Source organism: Vulpes lagopus, chromosome 19 (assembly GCF_018345385.1).
Source record: "Vulpes lagopus strain Blue_001 chromosome 19, ASM1834538v1, whole genome shotgun sequence".
Classification (NCBI taxonomy): Eukaryota; Metazoa; Chordata; class Mammalia; order Carnivora; family Canidae; genus Vulpes; species Vulpes lagopus.
The window spans coordinates 8,601,154-8,616,095 of NC_054842.1; the positions used below are offsets into that span (position 1 = coordinate 8,601,154).

General features: G+C 54.2%; 1 protein-coding gene across 7 annotated transcripts in view; it reads right to left on the reverse strand.

Moving 5' to 3' along the window:
- Positions 1-1,095: 1,095 nt before the first annotated feature.
- The window catches only part of SCN5A (sodium voltage-gated channel alpha subunit 5), a 96,417-nt gene continuing 82,570 nt past the window's right edge, over positions 1,096-14,942 (reverse strand). For all 7 annotated transcript variants that reach the window (XM_041734240.1, XM_041734238.1, XM_041734235.1 and 4 more), the window contains 6 exons: positions 13,522-13,803; positions 10,910-10,963; positions 10,141-10,278; positions 9,414-9,518; positions 8,057-8,327; positions 1,096-4,651 (listed from right to left, as the gene is read on the reverse strand). In XM_041734240.1, coding sequence (XP_041590174.1) covers positions 3,414-4,651; positions 8,057-8,327; positions 9,414-9,518; positions 10,141-10,278; positions 10,910-10,963; positions 13,522-13,803 — 2,088 coding nt within the window. In that variant the 3' untranslated portion in view covers positions 1,096-3,413. The remainder of the gene's footprint in view (positions 4,652-8,056; positions 8,328-9,413; positions 9,519-10,140; positions 10,279-10,909; positions 10,964-13,521; positions 13,804-14,942) is intronic.

A 14,942-nucleotide genomic window follows, 5' to 3' on the forward strand; every position in this document is an offset into this window, starting at 1 on the left:
AGAGACAGGCAGTCACAGAGGTTGGCCGGGCTAGAGGCCCGGGCACTGGTGGCCTGGACCCTGAGGCAACAGGAAACCAGGGAAGGGTGTATCCAGGAGGCAGTGATCTTGGACGAAAATACTCTGGTAGCTGAGCAGTTGGGAAGGGACAGGGATAGAGGAAGGGAAGTCCCTGAGGGGCTGCCCTGGTCTCAACCCAGGCAGCAGTGAGTGAAGGACATGCGGGCAAGGCAGTGTCAGCAGGGCCTGGGCTGGCCCGTGGGCGAGGAGGATCCTGCGGCTGCAGATGGCATGTGTGGGGCTCGGGCTGAGACGGACGAGCCCAGGGTTGGCTGGCGGGGCTTGAAAGCTGCGCAGATGTCCCAGGAGGCAGCCGGATGTGCCGGCCTGGAGCTCAGTGGAGGGAACTGGGCTCCAGATAAAGACTGGACTCTAAGTGTGGCGGCAGGGAGGGGGCAGGGGGGGTTTCCTGCCCTCTTCCGGGGAGCGGCCCGGGGCTCCACGTGCTCGGGCGTTCGGTGAGATCCCGGAGGATGTGCCCCCTAAGGAGGCACTCACAGAGATGGAGGAGGGTCTGGAGGGGGTGGCACCACAGAAGCCCCAAGGAGACAGGATGTCCAGAGGGGGCTGCCATCTGCTGAGTTAGCTGCCGTGGAGGAGCTCTGCAAGGTGGCACAGAGAGCTGGCCACAAAGATGCCCCTGCTGGCTGCGGAGCACTTCTGTGGGGCGGCGGGGCGGCAGTGAGGAGCTGGGGTGGGTGAGAGCGAGGAAGCCAGGGTCAGGTGCCACAGGGCCGGGCCTATCTTGACCATCTGGCTGTTCTCCACAGCCTCCCTCTCCCCAACCTTTCCAATTGTGGGAGCCCCAAAGCACGCCCCCCTCACAGTGCCCCAGACTGGGGGTCCTGGGAGGTAGGACCCGGGTGCCCCCACTTTCCCTGGACCAGCCACACTCTCCGCTGTTCTCCTGGGAAAATGACGGGAAGTCCTGCATGGTTCTTGGGGTCTCATCTTGCCCCCCTGCACCACGGCCATCGCCTGGGCTTGTTGGGCCGCTGCCACTGCCCTGGTCAAATCATAAGAACAGAGACCAGGCCAGGTCATGTAAGCCATTTATTGGTTTGTTTTAAAAATATGTATCTTATTTATACACGGAGTTTGGTGAGAAGTGCTCGATTAGCTCAGACAACAGCTGGCACCTGATGCTCCCTCCTTTCCTACCCTTTCCTCCCCTCCTGCTGGCCATCGTGCGGTTCTGGAAAAAAAAAAAAGAGAGCCACGCGAAAAGCTAAGGAGTTGGGCCTAGCTCACCCTGCCTCAGCCTCAGCCCCAGGCACCTGTCTCAGGGCTCCTGGGTCACACACACACACACACACACACACACACACACACACACACACACACGAAACCACAGCTCCCTTCCGGCCAGCTGGGCAGCCAGCCGGCTTGCCTCCCAAACCACATTCCTGGCTGCGGTGGGTGCTAGTGCCAGGGAGGGGCACACGCCGCTCCAAGCCTCGAGAGCAAAGCACAGACAGCTACAAAAATAAGATTTCCACTCAGAAGTGTGTCTGGGATGGTCAGAGCCATGTCCCACGCTGGACTCAAGGGCAGCACGGGAGAAGAGATCACCGGGACGGCTGGGGCGGGGGCTAGGGTTGCCACCAAGGGAACTCGGAGTGACAAAAAGAAACGTAATACTTGACTCGCCGGCAATGCCCCCTCAGCACCGCCACGAGCTCGCAAACGTCCAGCCCTCCGACAGCTCGGCGAGGTAGGTGAGGAGCAGCCAGTTTCCAGCTCCCGGGGGGGCTGCCGGGAGGCGGTGGCAGAGGTGGCGGCAGCGGCGGGCTCCACAGGAGAGCTGGGATGGGCCGAGCCCCTGCCTGCTCAGGCTCCGCCCCCCAACACTGTCACTCCCGGGGGTGACAGGTCTCTGCGTTGAAAGATTTGCATATGCTAAATAGGATTGTCAGCAGCTCAAGAGGCCCTGGGGGTAATTGGACTAGAAAAAGTATTTTTCCCTGAAAAGGCCTTCTCATAAGACCTGTGGACCGCCTAGACCCTGCCCCAGGTTGACCCGCGGGTGTGTGCCACCAGGACCCCAGCTGAGCCAGAGGGGCTGGTCTGGGGCCACATGGCTCCCCTTCCCCAGGGAGTCCATCCCCCTCGCAGGGCAGGGAACTGACCATCCCAAGGCTCCTTCCTGGTGCCAGGCTCACACTGCCCTCCCCACTCCATCTGGAGAGCTGCTGGGCACCACACAGGAGTCCCCCACCCCCACCCCCCAATCGCACACAGGGCGAGAGGCAGAAAGGTCTGGAAAGAGAGCCCTGGCCATGACAACAGATTCCCTTCCTCGGATGGGCTGGGGCCCCACGGCTGAGGGCTGGTCAGCTTCCTAGCCCTTGTGGCACAGGGCTCAGACTGCTCTTCCTGGCCCGTGGGGCAGGGCCTGCCGGCTTGGGGAGCAAGGACAAGCTGGGGGCTGGCCACACATGGGGCCGTTTCCCTCATGCCCTTCACTTTAATATTAATACTCGTGCAGAAGGCTGGCCTCTCCCAGGAGGAAAAGGCAACATCATAGCCAGGACCAGCCCTGGGACCCAGGCCGCTCTTTTCTGGAAGCTTTGTGTTTTCCTAGAAAAGACCCCAGGATGGCCTGCATAAAAACACAAGGGGGCATATAGGACCCTGGGGACAGTGGGAGGCCAGCGTGAGCCCCCACTGGCGAGAACCCCTCTGCCTGGCACCTGCCTGAGGAGAGCCTGGGCCACAGGGAGCCCGAGTGTGGCCCCCGTGTGTGGACTGTGCGTACACGCATGTGCGAGAAAAGAGGTTCAGCTCTCCTGGCACCGTGGCGTGAGCAGCAGGGGATCCCCTTCTGGTCCCAGGGCATCGAAGGCCTGGGGAGGTCATACTGGGTGTCACTTTTGCTTTGAGAACAGAGTTCTAACAGCTCCACAGACACTCGTGTTTGGAGTTAAGAAAAGGCAGTGTGAACTACTGCCATCGTCCATGGAAAAAACAGTTCTTTGCTCAAGTAAAAAAATATCAAATATAATAAATTTATGAAAGCCCATTCACATCTACAGTCTCAGTTTTGTAGTTCTCCTCGGCAGCTGGGGTGGTGTGGCTTTTCAAGGCCCCCGGGTGTGGCCTGACCAGCCCCGCCACTGGTGTGTGTAGGGCCTCCGGTGACAGGCCACCCAGAACGGTCAGCCCGGCCACCTGCTTGTGGCCATCCACGTGGGTGCCACAGGACTCAGCCTCATTGACCCGTGGGGCCAAGGCCCAGCTCTCACGCCCGGAGCCCAAGGAAGGCCCAGCAGATGCCGGCTTGTGGCTGCAGTCACATTTGCTCCGATGCGACAGGCCGCCTCTCGGTGCCTCCTGGCCAGCCGGGCTGAGGCTCACACGATAGACTCGCGGTCCCTGTCTGGGGACGGCGGGAAGTCCGCGAGGTCCTCGCTGCGGCTGTAGTCGGACGCCCGCACCTGGGGGTTATCGCTGGTGGCCCTGGTGACGCTGTCATAGGAGGGGGGGAAGGACGTGGAGGAAATGGAGGAGCTGGAGGGTGGGCCTAGGCGCCGTGAGAAGTTCTCACTCATCATGTAGGCGATGAGGCCCTCTTGCTCGGGGGCCTCCTCAGACGGCCCGCTGCTGCCGGCCTGCTGGCGGAACAGGAACGAGGCGTGCTTCACGGAGCGCTGCAGCAGGTGCCTCCGGAAGGCGCGCTGGATGATGGTGGCCGACACCTCCTCGTGCTTGCGCCGCAGCGTGGTGGTGATGGGCTCGTACGAGATCTTGGACGGGTTGGCCGCCATGAACTTCTCCTCCATCTGGATCTTCAGGGCATCCATCTCCCCAGACTCGCCCAGCACCCTCTTGGTGAAGGCAAAGAGGATGTCCATGCAGTGGATCCGGTCTCCGCTCACCATGGGCAGGTCCATATTGATGAGGCTTATCTGGTTGGGTTTGGCGATGCGCAGCGGCTCGGACAGGGCGTCGGCGAAGTCGGACAGGGCCGAGTACTCGATGAACTGGGTGGCCTCCGGGTCGAACTTCTCCCAGATCTCATAGAACATGTCGAAGTCGTCCTCGCTCAGGGGCTCGGTGCTCTCCTCGGTGGCCACGCTGAAGTTCTCGAGGATGATGGCGATGTACATGTTGACCACGATGAGGAAGGAGATGATGATGTACGTGGTGAAGAAGAGGATGCCCACAGCCGGGCTCCCACAGTTCCCCCGGGAGCCATTGCTGTTGGGCAGATTGGGGTCACAGTAAGGGGGCCCCGTGTTGAGGATGGGGCTGAGGAGGCCATCCCAGCCAGCCGACGTGGTGATCTGGAAGAGGCACAGCATGCTGTTGGCGAAGGTCTGGAAGTTGAACATGTCATCGATGCCAGCCTCCCACTTGACATAAGCGAAGTTAGCCATGCCGAAGATGGAGTAGATGAACATGACGAGGAAGAGCAGCAGGCCGATGTTGAAGAGGGCAGGCAGGGACATCATGAGGGCAAAGAGCAGTGTGCGGATCCCCTTGGCACCTCGAATCAGCCTGAGGATGCGGCCGATTCGGGCCAGGCGGATGACTCGGAAGAGCGTTGGGGAGAAGAAGTACTTCTGGATGATGTCTGAGAGCACGGTACCTATGGGAAACAACAGAGGCCGCGCCACCAATGGGTCTCTGTCCTCCCTCTAGCCCTGCCTCACTGTATGGATCTCTGTGTGGCAAGGAGCTAAGGAGAGGAGGCCCTTTCAGGAGGACTGGGTTGACCAGGGCATGCAAGGACCCTGTCTGGGTCTCCGTGTCTCATCTGTGACCCAGAGAATGAGGACCCACAGTACCCACACCTTTTACAAAGTGCTTCCCAGACCTCTCTTCCCTTAGTCTTCTGAGAACACCTGTCTGGTAGAGCTGTACTGGGCCCATCTTCTAGATCCTGGGTTCTGAAACCCAAAAGGATTTGCTGAGCATCTGGGTGGCCTTGCTTGGACCAGAGCTCAGGCTCAGGCTTTTCAGCAACTCATTACTCAAAAGTGGGGTCTGAGGATCAGCAGCCCTGGGATTCTCCTGGGAGCTTCTCAGAAATGTGGATGCTCCGTTCCACCCCCAGTCCCACTGTGTTTTAATAAGCCCAGATAATTCATGTGCTCACGGAAGGGCACATGACCCTTGGAAAGCCACTGGCCCACAAGCCTGTGTTCTCTGCCACACTTGCAACACCTCAGCCTCTCTGAGATTGTTCCTGCCACCCTCCCAACCCTGCTAGCTTCCAGGGCTTCCTGCTGCTTGGTCTCTATTGACAGCTCCGGGTTTGGAGTTTTGAGAGGCAGGCATACAAGTTATATGAGAAAGAATGACATGAACTCACTTTGTATTGGCCTGAGTGACCTTTCCAGACTCCTCATGTAATCATGTCACCAGCTGACACGTGTCATGTTCACTGTCAATAAGGCACTGGGCTGAGCATTTTATATCTATCCATTTAGCCCTTCCGGTCACCCGAGGAGGTAAGCTGATACCATCATCCTCATTTTCCAGAAGAGGAAATTGAGAGGTGAGGTAACTTACTCAAGTTGTCACCTAGGCAGTGGAACACTGAGATTCAACTCAGACACTCTGGCTCCAGGTTGACCTGTTAACCATGTCCCTCCAGCACAGCCAGGCACCAGTACCAGGAGGTGTCCCTGAGGCACATGCCACGTCTCCTCCCAAAGCTCACCCACACTGTCCCTCATTGGCCCCCTCGAGGCTGCTGACATCCTGCATTCTCTAAAGCTTGTCTCTAGTCCTGCCTGGCATGCTCACCTTCACCCCTGCCTGGGACCCCCCAGAGTACTTCCTGACCCTCCATCTAGCTTCTAACCATCTGTCACTACAGCTACGATGACTCCTGACTCAGCCCCTGTCTCCCTCTGAGGTCACTGAAGGCACAGGCTGTATGTGTATGGCAGAAAGAGGAAAGTCATCCACCACACAGCAGAGTTCCACAGAGCAAGGGTCAAGCATTTGGGCTCTGAGCACAAGCAACAGAAAAAAGAAATATTGATAAATTGGGACTTCATCAAAACAAAAAGCTTTGTGCTTCAAGAGACCACAACCAAGAAAGTGACAAGACAACTCACAGCAAGGGAGAAAATGTTTGCGAATTGTGTGGTAAGAGACTGGTGTCCAGAATATATAAAGAACTCTCACACATCAACAAGAACATAAATAAGCCAACTAAAAAATAAGCAAAGGATCTGAATAGACATTTCTCCAAGACATTTCTCCCATCATAGGCCAAGACATACCATAGAAAATGACCAATAAGCACATGAGAAGATGCTCAGTGTCATTAGTCATTAGGGAAATGTAAACCAAAACCTCAACAAAATGATCACTTCATATCTGCCAGGGTGCCTATGATAAAAAATCACAGACAGTAACAAGTATTGGTGGGGATGTGCAGTCACTGGAACCCTTATACGTTGTGACGGGAATGTAAAAAGGTGCACCTACAGTGGAAAAACAGTTTGGCAGCCCCTCAAAATTTTAGATTTAATGGTTTTCAGGGCCTGGGGAGAGGGAAATATTCTACAATCAGATGTAGTGTGATGGTTGCACAACTCTGTTGAATATACTAGCAACTACTAAATTGTAAACTTTAAAGGGTAAATCTTACAGTATGTGAATTGTATCCCAATAAAATTGTTACTTAAAAAGGGAGTGGTGTCTGAATGACTCCATTGGTTAAGCATCTGACTCTTGATTTCGGCTCAGGTTATGATCTCTGGGCTGGGTGTGGAGTCTGCTCCCTTTCCCTCTGCTCCTCCCACCTCCTTGCCTTGCGCTTGCTCACTCTATAAGTAAATAACAAAAACAAAAGAAGGTTTGGGTCCTGAGGTCAAACACATGTAGATGTATTCTATGGCTTGAATGTTTGAATCCCAAATTCATATGTTGAAATCCCAATTTCCAAAGATGATGGTGTTAGCAGGTGAGACCTTTGGGAGGTACTTAGGTCATGAGAGTGGAGCCCTCATGAGTGGGATCAGTGCCTTATAAAAGAGGCCCTAGGAAGCTCCCTTGCCACTTCTACTTTGTGAGGACACAGCAAAGAAGGTGCTGGTTATGAACCAGGGAAAGGATCTCCGCCAGAAAACATGACCATGCTGGTGCCTTAATCTTGGCCTTTCAGCATCCAGAAGTATGAGAAATTAATTTCTGGTGTTTATGAACTACCCAGTCTGGTGTTTGGTTATAGCAGCCCAAACAAATGGAATGTGAATCCTATCTCTTATGTTCCTAGTTTTATGATCTCCTTGCCTCCATGCTGATTTTATTTATTTTTTAAAAAATATTTTATTTATTTATTCATGAAAGGCACACACATACACACACGCAGAGAGAGAGAGGGAGAGAGGGAGAGAGGCAGAGAGATATGTAGAGGGAGAATTAGGCTCCATGCAGGGAGCCCGACGTGGGACTCGATCCTGGGACTCAGGGATCGTGCCCTGAGCCAAAGCCAGACACCGAACCGCTGAGCCATCCAGGCGTCCCTCAATGCTGAATTTGTAAGGTCAGATGCATGAGGTGGGTGATGTCTGAAGGAGTCTGGCACACATGTTGGTGGCTTTACTCTAGAATTTTCCATCTCCAGGGATAATTTCTACCCAAGAAGGCCACCTGCTCCCATCTCTGGAGACTCACCACACCCTAGAAAGCCACTTCTTCCTTTAGCCTTGGGAGGGCAGGGAAACCTGCTCATCTCTCACTCCCTTTACAGACTCATTCTTGAAGCTCTCACAGAGAACAGAAAACTGTGTTCTAGGGTCCCATGGAAAGTGGGGCCAAGAGTGGGTGCTGGCTCCTCTGTGAGGATGGCCTCCTTGGCCTGAGTGGGCCTCCTAGACAAATTCTCTATTGAGGGTGTGTGTGTGTGTGTGTGTGTATCTGCATTTGTGACAGGGGAGAGGTGTGGATTGCAGAGAAAGGAACAAAGGAGCCTAGTACACTTGGCATTAAGTCCAGACCCCAGACGAGAGGAGGGGCCAGCTTGTATACCCACCCACGATGGAGAGGATGACAACCACAAAGTCGAAGATGTTCCAGCTGTTGGTGAAGTAATAGTGGCGGAGGGCAGCCATCTTGATGATACACTCGCCTGTGAATATGGCTACAAAGAGCAGGTTGATCTTGGCCAAGATGTTGACCTTCTCGGGACTCTGGTCATCTGTCTCTACCATCATGGTCACCATGTTCAAGCAGATGAGAAACATGATGGTGACGTCGAAGGCCTGCTTAGTCACAATGTCAAATAGGAAACCCTGGTACTTGTTCTGAAAGGAGAGGCAAAGGATGGGCTCAGCAGGGACCTGAAACAGGCCAGCAGGTCCCCCTGTGGCTGTCCCTTGACCCAGACCATCCACCCTCCTATTCTACCCGGGGTGAGAGAAGTCAGGAGGCTGAAACAGCCTGGCACTCCTGCTTCTGGGCCTGGCCCTCAGGCTCCCTCTTCCCTGAAGTCTTCTCTGAACCTTCAGGAAGGGATTTCTCCTACCCTGAGCTTCCCTAGCACATCACTGTTCACTGGGCTTCTCTTCTTGTTCCCACTGTCTGATGGCTCAAGCTTAAATTTAAAGTTCAGTCCTAGTAATTGGATCAGCCCTTAGGTTAACAGATGTCCTCCACCCTTTATGGAATTGATTTGGTTTATTCTATCAACTATAGTTGTGTCTTTAATTGTTTGCCACCTCAGATTATTTGGGGAAAGAGAGAAGATTATAAATAATTATAAATACACACACACACACCCCTAATCTAGAACAAAGCATGGTGAAAGGGGAGGAACTAGATAATATTGATGAACTGGGTTAAAGACCTGGGACTGTGAAAGCAACCAAATCACTTTAGCTAGTGATTTGGGTTATGCCATGTAATTACTTTGAGTACTGCCTGCCTGCCCCCTGCTGCTGGGCCCTTTATTGGAGAATGTCTGGGTCAGGCAAGGGAGTCGGCCTCAAGGGGGACTGAGTGTCTTCCTGGGGCCACCTGCCAGGGGACTCCAGGCTGTGTCTGTCCCACCCAGAGGTGGCTAGGAAGAGGCTGCAAATGGGGGTGGGCCTGCAGAGGCTACCCTGCTCACTCTGGCAGGGGAGGAGGGCGCAGAGGAGAGGGGCCCCTGTGGGAAGGAGTGCCCCTGGCTGGAATGGCCCACCCATGCCTTCCTCACTTTTTCCAGGAGTTTGAGGCCCGTGCATGTGGTCAGGTGCCTGACAGCGCCCTTCCTTCCCTGCACTGACCAAGGGCCCTGGGCTAGCCTGAAAGGCTGTTTAGAGGTCCTGATGGCTGGTCCTGGGGGGTGGGGGCTACCCAGCACCCCAAGCACACCCTCCCCAGTCTTGCTGGATTGGGAGCTGGCTCACCAGAGGCCGAGGGATGGGCTTCTGGGGCTTCTTGGAGCCCAGCTTTTTCATGGCGTTGTAATACTTCTTCTGCTCTTCTGTCATGAAGATGTCCTGGCCCCCTAAGTGCAGAGAGACAGGTACCAGCCTCATTTTGGGGTCCTTAGGGGTTCTAGCATGGGGGGGCATAGGGATCTTGCCTCCTTGATGAGGTGCCTTGGTTGGCCTTCTCACTTTCTCTCCCTATCGTGCACCAGAGAGTCCTCTGCAAATCTGCTTTCACAGGGTCCCTGTCTCCCTTCACTTTGAGGCCTCTCTCACTTTGTCAGGTGCAAATCCAGTCCCCATCCCCCACCCGCTCCCCTGCCCAGCCCAGCCACCCTGGAGGTGCTCTCTGCCTAGTTGGTTTGCCTGCCACGCAATCATGGCCCAACCGTTGGAGCTCTGGAGAGACCCTGGGCTGCTGTCTCCATCGTGGACCAGGTGACTTAGTCCCAACCATCAGCTCAGCTCCTCTCAGGAGCCTCAGCTGTCAGGCAGCCACAGGCCCCCACTTCCACTCTTACAGACTGGGCGTGTCACCTCATGAACATGCCTCTCTCCTGCCCACTCCAGTATCTGTGGGGAGTGGGGGGGAGGCCCATCCCCCGCAGGAGGGCACAATGGGGCCAGGGGCCAGAATGGCTCCTCAGCCCCCTGGTACCCCACCCCACCCTGCTGACCCAGGGGGAGCAGGCGCTCTACGTATCTTTTTCTTCTGTTGGTTGAAGTTGTCGATGATGACACCGATGAAAAGGTTCAGGGTGAAGAAAGACCCGAAGATGATGAAAATGACGAAGTAGATGTACATGTAGAGGTTATATTCCCACTGGGGCTGCTCTTCAAACTGAGCGGGAGAAATCAGACATGGGGGTCAGGCAGGCAGGAAGGGGAAGGGGCTGGCTGGGCGAGAGGGTGTGTCCAGAGGGAGGTCACCAGTCGGGGCTGCGTGTCTGTGTGTGCGTGCATGTGCAGAGCGGGGCCGGCCAGGGTGGGGATGGGGTTCAGGAGAGTGATGGCTCAGGGTTGATGTGGCACTGCCTGGCTTCTGCCCAACAGAAAGTGTGAGTGTAGCAGGTCCATGTCCTTGTCATCCCCCCCCCCCCCCCCCCCCCCCCCCCGCCCCTTCGCCTTCACTGAATGGTCACTGTGATTGGGCAGGGCACAAGGATGAAAAAGAAACTTGATCTGCATCTCTATTGCTTCTATTCTGTATCTTCTGGGGTAAGACTGAGATTTAAGTAAATGGCAGTGAATTTAATTTGAAAGATATTTGAGAATTTGGGGCTCCTAGGGAGACCATGCAACTTTGCCCCAGGGCCAGGCCTTGGCATTCCAGAGAGGCTCAACTGCAGGTTGGCACAAGAGATCTGGCCCTTATGGGGTGGGCTTCTGAGGGTGCACACTGATTCCCTAGTGCCAAGTGTCTTAAACCTCATGTGCCTGATGTGGTGGGAGAAGCCAGTATGGTTACCTACCCCCCTGGAGTCCACAGCTGCATACATAATGTCCATCCAGCCTTTAAATGTTGCCTGGAAGGAAAAGATAAGAGTAAGAATCATTTGACTTGCACTTATTGAGTTATCTGGGGTCCTATCCAGACCAGTGAGGCCAGGAAATAGCTTCCTCTGAGAAGCAAGCATCCCGCCCCGCCCCTTCGGCCGTGTTCACATGACTGGGCAGTTCGGGAAGGGCCTTCCGGTTCAGGACTGGGGGTGGAGGGGAAGCCCCCCGCCCAAGGGGGTCATGGAGGGGGGTAAGAAGCTTCTCGATGTTAGCCAGGACACTGAGGAGGACCGAAGGAGGTCTGCCTTTCAGATCCACCTTCATTCCAGATTCTGAAACGATGCAGTCCTACAGTGGGTGTCAGGGTCAGAGAGGGGGACCCTAATGCTAACCTGGACCCCTGTCAAGCAGCTTGGAGAACCCTGTGGCTTCTGTTCCACGACATTTCAGGATGGCCCTGAAGCATCCCAACCTCCCCTCGTACTTAAGGGGTCCTTTAGTCAGTGGTGTGTCAGTAAGGGGCTAACAAATGGTTTTCGTTTTCCAGAAGAAAACAAAGCCCTGATTATCATGTTTGCCAATTTCTCTGGGTAAACACTCCCACCACGGCCAATTTCAAGTCACTGACTGGCCGTTACTGAACACAGACTTGGGAAGAGATGCAGAGGAGCATAGCATTATAGTATTTCCATGGTATGGATACAGCACATATAAATAACCTTAAAAGCATAGATGATAATATGCGCTAATGGTGAATTTTGATTTTAAAAAAACTTATTTTTTAAAGTAATCTCTATACCCAACATAAGGCTTGAGCCCACAATCCCAAAATCAACAGTAGCATGCTCCACTGACTGAGCCAGCCAGGTACCCCCTGATTTTGTTTCAATATCACTTAGTGAATTATAAGTTTATAAAATCTGATCTTTAATCCTGGCAAAATATCTGAAAATGCAACAATCTGCTCTTGTGAGCCTACACAAGCCTGCTCCACTTGGCCACCCCAAGGCGGTAAAGGAAGAGGCTGAATGATCCAGGGCTCTGGTGCTGGCTACACTGTCTGGGCTGCTACGAAGATTCAGGAAGAGCCTGAGAGACATGCTTGGGTGGTGAGGCTGACTTCCAGTAGTCTCACTTGTGTCCTCGGCAACATCCGATCTTCCCCCAAGCCTCCTTTCAGTGTACAACTGTCCACACAACTTTCATGTCTGAGAGTTCTTATGGGAGGCAGATGGGGGAACTGAGGCTGCTCCAGAGAAGGCGAACTACTTCAGCTCCCTGTGCCAGGAAGCCCTGCCCTATGAAGAGAGGGCTGGAAATGCTCTGGAAACGGCTGGAGAGCACTGATGGTGCTAAGATGCTTGTGACTGCCTTTCTGGCCACTGTGTTGTTCTATCTGCAATGACTGTCAGCTCCCAGTCTACAAAAGGGCCTTTCCTTCCAGGTACTGACATCTTATTTATTTATTTATTTATTTATTTATTTATTTATTTATTTATTTATGAGAGAGAGAGGGAGAGGGAGAGGGAGAGAGAGAGAGAGAGAGAGAGAGAGAGAGAGAGAGAGAGACTGTGCTCACGTGGGTGCATGTGGGGGTGGGGTGGGAGGGGCAGGGAGAGAGGGTGGAGAATCTCAAGAAGACTCCCTGTAGAGCCTGATGTGGGGCTCACACAGGGCTCAATCTCATGACCCTGAGATCATGACCTGAGTTGACATCGAGAGTTGGATGCTTCACTGACTCAGCCGCCCCTCAAATTCTGGCATCTAGAGGGAGGCCCCAGGGACAGAGGGTCTCTGGGGTTGGCTCTAATCTTCTCTAGGAGGCATTTCAGGGGAGTCTTTGAAGAAAGCTACCTCTGGGATTTAAGGGAGGGCTGGAGGTGCGAGTAGATGTGCATTAAGTTTTCAGATGGGAGCCCACTGAGTGCTCCTCTACTTTGGGGACTAGAGACAGGTACTTGGGCTTAACACTGGGATAGTAAGTGAAGTAAGCTGTGCTTCTATGTGTTACAGTCTGTCCGCATGTCTGCTGTCAAGGCTACTTGTAGGCTAATTTTATGCCATGTATCATGCTCACTGAAGCCACCATCCTCACAAATCAATGGAAACTTTGGAAGGATGGGGTAGCGTCATGTGCATTTCAACACCACACATCTTACACACCAGAAACTGCACAGAGGCATTGTTACCTTTTCTAACAGAAGGCTGGACTCACCGTGTGGCTAACAGTTTCATCTCTGTGTGTCTATGGTCTTTGCCTTTTAACCTGTGCCATCACACTGCCAAACTGATAGCATGAGGTTGTCAACCTGACTACTGGCAGTGAGGTTAGTTCTGCCTCAGTGCTGAACCCCCATGCCATGCACCTTGGAGAATGTGGCATCTGTTCTAGAGTGGAAAATCTGGGGACTTCCCAAGGAGCCAAGAAGTCTCTGGAAAATCCTTAGCCTCCTTTGGGCAGTGTGACCCTACTGTTAGAACCCAGAGCAGTCCCGTGGTCCCCCACCTGCACATGCCATGGGTGCAGGTGCGTGATGCTGGACAGCCTGTGGGAAGGAGGAAATCCCTCCTCTCCAGGACTTACCACCTGCAGAAGAGCTAGGTACCCGGCGCCCACGTTGTCAAAGTTGACTTTCACCTTGGTCCAGTACAGTTCGCCAGTCACGTTGAAAGACTCACAGTCACTCTTATTGTTCACAACGGTGTAGTTCAAAGGCAGGTCTCCCTCAGTCTGGTTGATGCATCGCCCAAACTTCCCCGCAAACAGGTTCACACCCATGATGCTGAAGATGAGCCAGAAGATGAGGCAGACGAGGAGGACATTCATGATGGATGGAATGGCGCCCACCAGGGCATTGACCACAACCTCAAGTGGACAGAGAAGAAGCTCAGTTCCTGGGGATGCCCAGAGCATGGGCCCTTGTCAAGACCCGCCTACCCATGCCCTTTTCCTCACTGAACTCTTTTCCTACAGGCCCCTATGGGAATGGGGGGTAGAAGAGTTCCTGTCCCCAAGGAAGGGCTAGCCCTGGCTGGAAGCCCTGATGGGGAATAAAGGGAGAGATGATGGGGAGCCTGGGGGAGAGAACATACACACCTTTTTGTTTGTTTTTGCACACTAATGTCTGACCAAGTCCAGAACTTCTGCTTTTCCCTTCTGGTCCTATCCTGAGTTCACGACCTTCAAACTTAATTTTCAACAGGGTCTCTCTAGTTAAGTATCTGCCAGCAGTCCGATGGGAAAGGGCCTCTGGAGATGCATTCTCTGAGCTAAGTTTCTGGTTTATTTTGGGGTTGCTGCTACTAGGAAGGATGGGTGTTCTCCCTGAAGTCCGCCCAGGGGACCTCCCCGTGGCGTGTCTGGCAGGTGCTCTGGCAGCTCTCCAGTGCTGCGGTGAGAGCCGGGCTGGGAGGGCAGGGGGTGTGGCGTGGAGCTCCCCATGCTCTGCCCTTCCCGGAGCGGCTCTCTGACCCCGTGGAGCCCTGGCATTGTTCTCTTCACGGAGACTCACGGCACCCAGGAGAGGCTTCCTTGGCAAAAGTGTATGGTGTGCTCTACTCCACTGAGGGACCCGGGGCCAAGCCCCCGGGAGTCACGAAGGTGTTTGCTGCCCAGATTGCAGTGAGGCTGGTGTGGGGCCATGTGGTGATCACGGTGCTGGGAAGGGTAATGCTGGCATGTACAGGTGAGAGGGTGTCCCTGATCTCCAGCGGGCATGGTGAACAGGGTGGGAAACCCAAATCCCAGGTCTGCCCTTGGCTGGCTCCATGGCCGACAGCACAACAGAGGCATTCCTGGCAACTCACATCTCCCCCACGTCCCTGTGGAATCAAATGTCCTTGCTCCTGAGCGATGTTTGACTTAGGTAGGATGATTCACTTGTGAATGCCTTCCCACCAGGAATAAGTGACTTGTTTCTCTTTTGGGGGCGTGGGCAAATTTTAAAACCATCCACAAAGTGGGGGCCGTGTGACAGTGCCTGCCGGGTCAGCGAGAGTTACACA